Source organism: Aedes albopictus, chromosome 1 (assembly GCF_035046485.1).
Source record: "Aedes albopictus strain Foshan chromosome 1, AalbF5, whole genome shotgun sequence".
Taxonomy (NCBI): Eukaryota; Metazoa; Arthropoda; class Insecta; order Diptera; family Culicidae; genus Aedes; species Aedes albopictus.
Window position 1 is genome coordinate 88,419,716 of NC_085136.1, and position 12,025 is coordinate 88,431,740.

Consider the following 12,025-nt stretch of genomic DNA (forward strand, 5'->3'; position numbering starts at 1 on the left):
CAAGTTGTCCGAACCTGGTAACATTTCCAATACGTCCGAGATGAACCAGCCCAGGGCTGAAAATCTCGTAAATAAAGATAATAATAATAATAATAATAATTCCAATACGTCTTATCTACTTGCAGGGCAATGCCGGACTCGAGTATCTGGTCAAGCTCGGTTACACCTTGGTGTTCGTGACGGTTGGGCTCATGATCTGGGCTTCCCTGGCGAGGGCTCGTGAAATCGACTATCCGTCCTATTCGCCGTGTAACTTCAACGCTCTCTGCAGATGCTCCAAACCGGGTCCGGATCTTGGCGTAGTGGATTGCCGGAATGTGCACTTCCCCGCCATACCGAAGATCATCAACAGTTCAAAACTGTTCAAGCTTTACATGGACGATACGGGACTTCAAGATTTGGAGCCGTACTTCTTCCAAGCGACCGGACTCTACAAGCTGGACATTTCCAACAATCCAATCACGGAGATACCCGACGAAGCCTTTCACGGCTTGGAACGATCGCTCTGGGAATTGGTCTTGGAAAACAACGAACTCATTGAGGTTCCCTCGAGAGCTATTCAAGACTTGAAGAAGTTACGCCTTCTGGATCTGGGAGGAAACGATATTACCACCATCGCAACCGGAGCCTTCCGAGGGTTGGAGCAAAGCTTACAAACTCTTGTACTGTCGGACAACTCAATTTCACAGCTTCCTCCGGGAAGTGTTGCCGGTTTACCCTATTTGGACAGCATAGACCTCAGCGGAAACAACCTGGCCCAAATTGATCCGGCCGCCTTCAAGGACGGCCTTGGAAAGCTTTCCAAAGTGTTCCTAGCCAACAACCTACTCACTCGCATCCCCTACGACGCCCTTGAACCACTAAGGCTGCTCCGAGTCCTGGACCTGTCTCACAACCTCGTCCAAACCCTTGCCCCAGACGAAGACGACCCCAAAGTCAACTTCAAGTTGACCCTAGACATGCTCCAGCTGCAGTACAACTCTATCCACGAGATTCCATCGGAATCGTTTGCGTTTTTCGACACCATCAACTCCACCTTCCTGGACGGGAACCCGATCAACCACATCGCGGACAACGCCTTTCGGCAGGCCAAAATCCGAGAGCTGTACATCCGGCACTGCGGGCTGGATTTCATCTCACCGGAAGCGTTCGACGGGCTGGAAAGCTCACTACAGCTGTTGGATTTGTCCGGGAACAACTTGACCCATCTGGCGGACGGTCTGTTCCGGGGATTCGATTATTTGAGGTATGGCCAAACTCATATCTTATACCTTGTATGTAATGAAATTACAAATCTCCCATCTCTTCTCGACAGATTCCTGAACCTGAAGGACAACGTCATCAAGGAGTTCGACCAACGCAACCAGTCACCCTTCGCCGGCCTTAACCTCTTCAAGCTGGACACCACCGGACACCAGAATCAACCATTCACCCTCAAGGAACTCTCGGCCATGAAAAACCTACGACAGCTAGCCACCTCGCACCTCTCATCAATGTCCCTCAACCCCGAAGATTTCACCGAATTCAGTCCAGAGCTGGAAGAGCTCCGGATCACCCGCGCCGGTTTGAAATCCATCAAGAATCGAGCCTTTGCCAATCTACGCGGCCTCAAACGTCTAGATCTAAGCGAGAACCGAGTCGACAGCATCGAGCCAAACGCCTTCAACGAAATAGGACACAGTCTGATCTCGCTACGGATGTCGCACGGCTTAGGCGCGCAAATGTCCCAAATCCCATACGAAGCGTTCCGACAACTGACGGTCCTGGAGGCCTTGGACCTCAGCAACAACAAACTGAAAACCCTGAACGAAAACAGTTTCCACTTTATGGGAGACCTCGTCAGCTTGGAGCTGCACGACAATCAAATCGAAAGCCTTCCGAGGGGAACCTTCCAAGGGGACATTCACAACAAGCTGAAACTGATTTCGCTACGGTACAACAACCTCAAGCAGTTGTCGACGCACTCGTTTGCGGATTTGGGAGATCTGAACGCCATCTATCTGGACGACAATCGGATCGAGTCGATCGAGAAGCGTACGTTTATGAACTTGAACAACCTAAAGGTGCTGAATCTGAGGGGTAACAAGCTGAACAAAGTTGCGGACGAATCGTTCCAGGTGAGTATTCTTGTTATTTTAATAATACGACTCTATCCTACTCTATCTAGGATTGGCATAAATGAGCTTACAATTTGTGGTTGCAACTTGGCGATCATGAACATAGAGCTGTCGAAGTTATGTACAAAGAAAATCAATCAACAGGGCTTGGGATGCCATTCCCAATGTTCACAATTTGAAAGCTTGGAGTCAACAAAAGTGTGGTCACATCTGCCATGTGCCTCAAGGATATATTGCCCAATTCCCGTCCCACTGCATCCCTTTCGCAGTTACCATAAGTGCGGGATCATGAATAAAACTGCGATTTTGCATCGAATCGTGTAGGTGTTTTCCGCGAACTTATTCATTTTAAGATGCTGAATAATTACGCAGAAGACACCGAAACGAGTCGATGCGAACTCACAGTTTTATCACAGTTTTGTCCACAGCGTGTCTGGATGACCGCACTCTAATCTACAGCGTGTCCGGATGACCACACCTTAGTCGACAGCGTGTCCGGATGATCGCACTCTTGTCCACAGCGTGTCTGGATGACCGCACTCTAGCCTACAGCGTGTCCGGATGATCACATCTTAGTCCACAGCTTGTCCGGATGATAGCACTCTTGTCCACAGCGTATTCGGATGACCGCACTCTAGTTCACAGCGGGTCCGGATGACCAAACCTTAGTCGACAACGTGTCCGGATGATCGCACTCTTGTCCGCAGCGTGTCTATGCGGTCAGCCAATAACTTTTTAAGAAATTCTGGCTTCTCATGGCGACAAAAAACAATAGTAAACAGCTTGTCCGGACATTTACAAGCAATTATATCTGAATGCAACAGTTGAAAAAAATCAGTCTACAGTCCTTAGCTAACTGCGCGTCTGGATGACCACATCCTAGTCGATTGGAGTGACTGAATGAACGCACCTCGGTACATAGTGTGTCCGAAAGGCTGTACTCTAATCCATTAATCTTTTCCGAATGGCGCCATCCTAAATTACTACGAGCGACCACAGCAATTCCTGCAATGCTAGTAGAAATCCTGGTAGGAGTTCCTGCATCCTGGAAGAAACCCCTTAAGGAGCAACTTCCGGAGGAATCCTTTGAAAAATCCATGGAATACTATCAGCAGCAATTTCAAACAAAACCCATCAAACACTTGTGTAGGAGTTCCAAGTAAAATTTTCAAAAAAATTCTCAAGCAAATCCTCTCGGAATTCCTTCAGGGATGCCTGCTGGGGTTTTTCCAAAAAATCCTCCAACGATTCCTACAGGATTTGCTCCTGGTATTCCTCAAGCGAATCCTCTTGAAGTTCTTTTAGGAATTGTTACGATTGTTGAATGATTCGTCTAGGAATTTCTCTTAATATTCCAATAATAACTTCTGAGATTCCTTCAGGAACGCATACTAGAATTTCTCCAGCAATTCTTGCTAAGATTATTGGATTTCATTCAGTTGGGAAACCCAGAGGAATCCTGAAGGATTCCTGCCAGAAAAAAATCTAGAGGGATTCCAATAGCAATCCACGAGCAATCCCAGCAGTGTTTCCTAACATAATCTAAAGAGAATGCCAAGAAGGAATACTTTTTTTTTAGAAAACAATACAGGAACCGCAACAAGAATTTGTAGAGGTAATGCCAGAAGATTTTTAGTAGAATGCTTGCAAAAATTGCTGGAGGATTCACAAGAGGATCTTCGAAAGCAATAAGTATTTGAAAGTATTCTTACAAATAATTTGCCGCAGTTGTTGCAAAAATCTCTGGAGGAATTAATAAAGAAATTTTTTGAGAAATCTCTGGACAAATCACCGAAAGAATTCCTGGATGAACTTTAAGTGGAATCCCAGCAGGAATTACTAGAGAGGCATTCCTGGATGCAATCCAAGAGAAATCTTTCGATACATTCCTCCACAAATGCTCGATGGGGTTCCTCTATCTAAATATTCATGTTGGGATTACTTCAAAGGTTTCTGCAGGGATTACTTTACATATCCTTCCAAAGGATTGTTCCAGATGTTTCTCTAAAATTCCTATAGAAACTCCACCAGAGATTTCCTCAAGGATTCCAATAGGAATTTCCCTTAAAGTATCAGCAGATATTCCTGCTAGGGTTTCTTGAGAAATTCTTGCTGGGTTTCTCAAGCATTTTCAGCTGGGAATTCTCCAGTAATTGCTAATAGGTGCTCTCCAAGAATCCCCAGCAGGAATTGCCGCAGTGATCCCAGCAACATATCTGTAAGGACCGTTCATTGAGTACGTCACGGTCCTAGGGAGGAGGGGGGAGTCTTGTGAATGTGTGACAAACAATACATTAGGTATAGGAAAAAACCTGTACGAAGGGGGGGGGCGAAAATTCTCAATTTTAGCGTGACGTACTGTCATACTAAATGGATGCTCCCCAACGCTGTCGATCATTGTACGTTCGTCGGTTTGATGTGACGTACAGATTTAATGGCCCGTTAGCGTTAGTTGAAACGCTAGTTCGAGCACTTTGGAAACCTTTTTCCAAGTGTCGACTACGCCATCAACACCTCAGTATGATCCGGCAAGGGTTCGACGCATTACCCGTGTCAACACCGAAGCTCCATCAGTGCAGGAGATAAAAACGACCATCCGTAGTATGAGATGGCTACGTAGAATGAAACATATGGGAAACCGCGACATTTCCGGTCGGGGCATCATGTTACTGTGTATCATTCTCAAAGTCCTATGCAAAATGATCCTTAACCGGATACAGGAGAAGATTGACGCAAATCTCCGACGGCAGCAAGCATAGAATTCCGTGCCGGACGATCCTGTGTGGGCTATATTGTCACGCTCCGTATCATTCTGGAGCGAATCAATGAATTCCAAAAGTCTCTCTACCTGGTGTTCATTGATTACGAAAAAACTTTCGACCGTCTCAATCACGGAAACATGTGGGAAGCCCTCATGCGCAAGGGTGTCCCTGAGAAAATCATCGGCCTCATTGAAGCACAGTACAGGGCATTTTCAGGCAGAGTACTGCACAACGTTGTTTTGTCCGATCCCATCCTGGTCGTTGCTGGAGTAAGGCAAGTATGTATACTATCACCGCTACTGTTCCTCATCGTAATCGACGAGATCCTGGTAGGTGTGCGATTGACCGTGAACCAAATCGTGGACTGCTGTGGCAGCCCATTACCATGGAGCACCTAAACCTCCTAGCTCAACGGCGCTCTGATATGCAGAGCAAGCTCGATTATCTTGCCAATCGCTCCTCAGCGGCAGGTCTTGCCATCAACGTCAACAAGATTAAATCGTTGAATGTAGACACGGTCAACCCTTCCAGCTTTACGGTAGCTGCGCAATCAGTGGGTAATGTTGAAAGCTTCCAATATCTTGGTAGCCAAATGGCGGCACCAAGATCGACATAGGTGCACGGATCAAGAAGGCGAGGGCTGCTTTTGCAAATTTAAGGAATGTATGGAAAAACAACCAGATCAGTCGACGCACCAAAATCCGAATTTTTAACTCGAACGTGAAATCTGTGCTGATGTACGCTAGTGAAACCTGGGGCCTGTAGCATAATGAAAATTTTACTAATAATATTAGTCTTGTAGCTTGTAACTTGTAATTTTCTGTTGCATAAAAATACTACAAGTACAAGTTACAAGTCCAATACTACAAGTCGGTTGGACTAATATTATTAGTAGAATTTACGAGTGTATGTTGCATAAACAAACTACAAGTATAAAATATTAGCTATGACTTGTACTTTTGATTACAAGTCTCAAAGGTCTTGTAAAATAATTTACAAGTTAGATTTAAAGTATTGCAGAAGTCATATTTAGTTTTGAATATATCGATTTACCATTTTGATCAACTCAAAAGATATTATTTTTCTAACATGTCAATCTTAATTCCAGTTTTTGACGATTAAATATGGCAATATGTATTCGAAACTCATTGAAGAGAAAATTGCGTTGATGTACACTTTGTATCCAAAATATAATTTTTGCTGAGTCTCTCAAGTTCTCCAAAGTTTCTACAATAGGTACCCATCTTTGATTGGAGGTTCTTGGCTCAATTTTTGCATCCCAGATCACTTCGGATTTTAACAAGAAGCATAATACATGTTGCTAAATCTTTATACATTGTTTTTCAACCAGTACTATTAAATCTTTGGGACATTTTACTAAAAATCTAGGTACTTGCAGTGCCATACTTTGTAAAAACATATTTCGTCAGAGCGGTCGAAAATGATCCAAACAGCACATGCTTTTCTTCATATATCGTATAAAGAATGCAAAACTTCGGAATAATGAAGTTATTTCCGGATGTTACGCGGAAAATGCAGAAAATAAACAAATATCAACTGCCATTTCAAATTAATAGTGAACTGTCGGATGAATTTTGACAGGTAAATGAACCAAAACAACTTGTATTTTCATGGTCACTAATATTACAAGTGCTAATAATATTAGTGGAAAATTGAGCCTTTATGCAACACAAATTATTAGCACTTGTAATATTAGTACTTCTAGATTGAGTTTAAATAAGGGCGAAAGTAACATGAGAGAGTTCTCTTCATCGACTCTCTCTTCTGCAAATTAAAGTGACAAGATACAAATTCAATCGAACTTTTTTACTCTTAGACGCTAGATTGCATCGCAACCTAGCGATTTATGACAAAAAAGTGCAACTTTACTTGCGTCTTTTCACTTTAATTTGAAGAAGAGAGAGTCGTTGAAGAGAACTCTCTCATGTTACTTTCGCCCTTATTTAAACTCAATCTAGACTTGTAACTTATAACTTGTAGCTAATATTATTAGCCCGATTATGCTACAGGGCCCAGGGCGGTGTGTATCAGTGGAGAACACTCAACGCCTGCAGGTCTTGATCAATAGATGCCTGCGGTATATAATTCTTGCATGGTGGCCTCACAATTGGATCTCGGCGGATTGGACGTGGAATGTCATCGTCGATGTCATCAAAAGCCGATAGCGACAGAAATTTGGGAGCGAAAGTGGAGGTGGATCGGCCACACTTTATTTACGCAGGGGTGGAAACGATTTCCAATATTCATCGTGGCAAGGCACTTTTGAATGTGCGATTTCATGGTAAGCAGAAACAGTCAAAACGACGACCGAACCTAGAACCATTGATCAGGCCCAGATAGCTGAAGATTAGGTGCCTCCATACGTTCTAAGGCAGTCTTTAATTACATAAGGAACTTCTGTAGAAATCTCAGCATGAACTTCTGGAGATATTAGCACTGGAGGAATTTTTGTCGGAATTTTAAGAGGGGTCACGGTAGAAATCTATGGAATAAAAAACTCAGGAAGTATTCCTGAAGTAATTAATAAAAAAAATCCGGGAGACATTTCAGGAAGAATTTCTGGAAAAACTCAAGCAGAGATTCCTGGAAAAATCAAATCAGTAATACCTGGAGGATTATTTGAAGACATTTCTTGAGGAATTCTATCTGATATTCTTGGAGAAATCCTTTCAATATTTTTTTGAAAGAATTACCTTTGTCTTTCAGAAGAAAATTTCTGGAGAAACTTCTGGAGAAATCACAGAAGTTTTTCTAGCGAAATCTGAGAAGCAAATTAATCTTTTGGAAACTTCATCAAATTGTGCTGGATGAGTACCAGCAAGAATAAATAACACATTTCAGGCGTTCGATTTGAATAGGTCCTAAGTTTGCTGTGATTCCTATGTAGAGTCGACCAATTCAAATCGAACGCCAGATTTGTCACAGAAGAGTGACGGTGGCGCAGGTTTTTGTTGCGCAGGAGTCACTGTGACTTACTTTTAACAAATGAATTCGTACTTGCTAGAAGTAAATCGTGACAGTGACATACAGTGACTTCTGTGCCATAAAAACTGGCGCCGCTGTGACTTATTACGAAAAAATAATGAAGCACTACAAATGCATATTAAAATATAACATATTGTAGTGGAACACTACAAATGCATTATAAACTAGTACAACACATAGACATATACAACACAGAACATATATTTTGCCTTGTTACCCTAGTGGATAACAATTTCAGATGACAGGATGACGAGGTTTCATAAATCAGTAACAAATTTTGAAAACGACGTATAATCAATGGTGTAGCATTGATGATACGTCGTTTTCAAAATTTGTTACTGAAATATTGTTGATCCATCAGTCAATCCTGTAATCGTATTTTCTCTGGCAGGTTGCCTTTTGTTCGCAGCATTAGTTGCTTTCAAAGCTTGAGTTTTGTCTAGGAATTTTTAATCCTAAGGGGGCATCCTGAATCAAATTTAATTATAAGACGTCTACATTTTGATGTCTCTGTTAGGGAAGTCTTCTAATTAATTTCAGAGCCCGAAATGGCCTAAATGTAGGCCATCAATAAGAGACAGATGATATTTGACGGCTCGATTATGGATACTTTTCCGGAGGAGCCTTTAGTTTTAAGTTTATTTTATAATGATTTTCGAAAAGATAAAAGAGGTTTTATGCCTTTTTGAGAAAGATTTCGTAGATGAGGAAATCACTCAAAGGAGCTTTTCCCTCTTTCAAAATTTTTAGTTAAAAATAAATAACAATAACAATAACAATTAGTATTCCAATTAATTACTATTCCCAAGTTTTGTGATGATTAGAAGTTTAATCGGGAGTAATGGTCTAGTTTTGTTTCTCAGTGAAAATTGTCAGTGACAGCAAAACGAATGAAAAGTGAAAAAAAAATCATTCACCAAAATGAATTTTATTTTTATTTCTCAGTTGAGAATTTTCAAAACTCACGTTGATTTCACTCATTGAAAATGAAAATTTTAAGCTCTGCTTCCAGGTTGTTCTATGCCAAGTTCTATACTTTCCGAAGAACTTTGTCAAAGATAACGCTTTTCTACCTGCTATGGATACCGAGATAGAAAAGTTTAAAACTTTGCCAACTAGCACCACCTAGCAGCAAAATAACCAATTTATTGATTAATCACCAGAATACTCTTGACTTCCTGAAGAGCTTTGCCGAAGACAGTACTATTCTAGCTAATGTAGATACCAAGATAGAGAAATTTAGAACTTTACATGGCAATCAGCGCCACCTAACGGTGAAATCACAAACTAATTATTAAATCAGCAGATTGCTCTTGATTTCCTGAAGAATTTTGCTGAAGACGACATGTTTCTATCTGCTGCGGATTTCCAGATAGAGAAATTTGAAACATAACTTGACGACTAACGCCACCTAGCGACGAAACCACAAACTAATTGGCGAATCACCAGATTGTTCTTGACTTTCTGAAGAACTTTGCCGAAGACGACACTTTTCTATTTGCTCTGGATCCCGAGATAGAGAAGTTTAAAACTTTACTTGACGACTAGTGCCACCTAGCGGCGAAACCACAAACTAATTGGCGAATCACCAGATTGTTCTTGACCTACTGAAAAACTTTGCCGAAAACAGCATTATTGAGCATGAGCATGAGCATGAGCATGATTGACCGCCCGCGGTTGCTCCTCTGTTATTGCAAGGACAACTGCATTTACACAAAGAACCAACAGATGATGCTTGGGATTAGCTTTCTCTTCATTGTGTAAATGCTGGAATCCCAATACTTTTCAATAAGCAATACCAGCGCCGGCCGCGTCCGAATGCAGGTCAATTGAGGATAGGGAAGGAAGTGATGATGTGATTCTCGCTAAGGCCAATAACCGAGGAATTCTCTGCGTTACTACGAGAAATCACTAGGAGTTTGGACAGGGGAAATGGAGATGTGTTGAGGATTTTGTCGTGGTAAACGAGTGTAATGTTTTGATTCGCGATTAATAATGTGCTCGCGAAGAAATACCCTTCTAAACCTTGGACGACGAACGCGATCTTTTGTGCTTCAAAACTCACCCTACATAAGTTATTCATTCGCAACTAAGGAGAACACAATGCTAAACACCGACGCATCTGTAGTTTGCGTTTCCGCGCGAGACAATGCTGAACGCGATCAATTCACAAGTATTAACAAAATAACACGTGATAAATAAATCAGAAAGATCTTACCGCATGGTTCGCCGTCTATCTTTTACCGACCCTCTCTTTTTCCAGAAATTCATGCAACCTTTATTTGAGTCAAAACATTTATTCATTTGGACTAAAATATTACAAATGTCGACACCGAAGATGACGAACCATTCAAATTGATGTGTTCATGCAAAAAATGAAAGGAAATTATTTATTATCAACTAAATGTGCATTTGGAGCTAGCGCCGACACATGACGTGACGAACTTTTCAATATTTGTTAGATAGATACACAAAAACCAGAGCAGAATTGTATAAATCCTTTAGCATTAATTATTATTATAATTATTATTATTGTTATGATAAAATGGAAAGAGCTCACCAATTAACATTCTTCGAAGTGTCCAGTGCGTATGTGCTACAGCATCTTCCACTAATTGGCCTCTTCTCCGAAATCACACTGAACCGCTACAACTACACACGGGTACGACGATGTGGACATTCAAATTGACGACGACGCAGCCGGTCCGAATAAAAAAAAAGCGGCTTTTTCACTTTGCCTCAAAAATCACACTAAACAAACGAAGATAAGCACAGTCAAATAGGTAGACGATGACGACGAACGATCCGAATGAAAACGCGGCCTGTACACTTTGCCTCCAAAAACTCAAAGCGGCATTTCGACGTTGCCTCCAAAAACACACTAAACTGCCCTGTACGAAGACGAGCACTGTGAAATAGACGACGACGACGACGACGACGCGCTCGCGGCCGAACCAAATGAAAAAAGCGGCATTTCGACGTTGCCTCCAAAAACACACTCACTTTGCCGAAAACAGCATTATTCCAAATAAAGTAGATCTTGAGATATCGCATGTGATAACTTATGAGTGCTTCTACTGGCGAGTGTACATAGCAACCACTTCTACATAGCGTCTCTATCGTCCAAATTGCCTACTAACTGAATGTTAGTTGATAGATTAGTGTGATAGATCTATTCTAGTACTACAACTTTGCTAAAGAAAGTATGGCGCTATCTTGTAATACGCCTGAGATATTCGCTCACACCTCCAATTAGGCGAAATCCCAAAAGCTCTGGAATTCCTACAACACTGACTGCCGTGTAATAGGAATCCGTGTAATAGATGACCCTGTAGACGGAAGCCGTCTAGTAGGAGTCTAGACTGTATGATATTACCTTTTTTCAATTTTAACCCTTTATAAGGCAGTGGCAACTATAATGCCACCTTATACACATATTTTTTTCTGTTCGTTTAGAAAATTTTTACATCTTCTGTTTTAACTGATGGACACATCAGGCCTTTGGGAACATTCATGATTTTTTTGAGCCATAACAAATATGAATGGGCTTTTTTAGAACAAAATTTCTCTCAAAAAACTGCCATTTTAGAGTGCATAAAGGTTTATAAGCTCGAACTTCTGCTGTGGTGAGCGAATTGAAAATCGAATGATGAGGAACGAAAGGCCTATGTTCCTTTTACTTGTAGACAATATTTCAACTTGATTGCTTCATTACTTTTAGAAACTCAGCCTTTTGAAAAAATGTACTATAATAAATGGGCATGTACTAAAATTGCCATATCGTCGAAAATAATTGACCAATCGAGTTCAAATCCACACATGTAACTCATGAATATTAGGGCAATAACCTGTCGAAAAATCAGCATGATTGATGAACGCATCACAAAATAAAAACATTTTAAACTTTGTTGACAAAAAGTTAAAATTTAGACCATTTTTTTTCATACAAAATCGACCTTCGAATTTTTTGAAAATAAAAACGTTTTTGTTCATTACACCACATGTACTTTATATTCCAATGAAGAACGAGTGGATTCCGTGCCTGGTTCTCTCGGCCTTATAAAGGGTTAAGAGATGTCATTTTTTGTGGACGATCCTTCAAAATAGGGTGACCGTGGGTATTCTCGGCAGGTTTGTTCT

At 41.3% G+C, this 12,025-nt stretch overlaps 1 protein-coding gene across 2 annotated transcripts in view; it reads left to right on the forward strand.

Annotated features, from left to right (window-relative positions):
* The window catches only part of LOC115253526 (chaoptin-like), a 256,460-nt gene that overhangs the window by 225,931 nt on the left and 18,504 nt on the right, over nt 1-12,025 (forward strand). For both annotated transcript variants that reach the window (XM_062844948.1, XM_062844947.1), the window contains exons 2-3: nt 126-1,246; nt 1,316-2,117. In XM_062844948.1, coding sequence (XP_062700932.1) covers nt 126-1,246; nt 1,316-2,117 — 1,923 coding nt within the window. The remainder of the gene's footprint in view (nt 1-125; nt 1,247-1,315; nt 2,118-12,025) is intronic.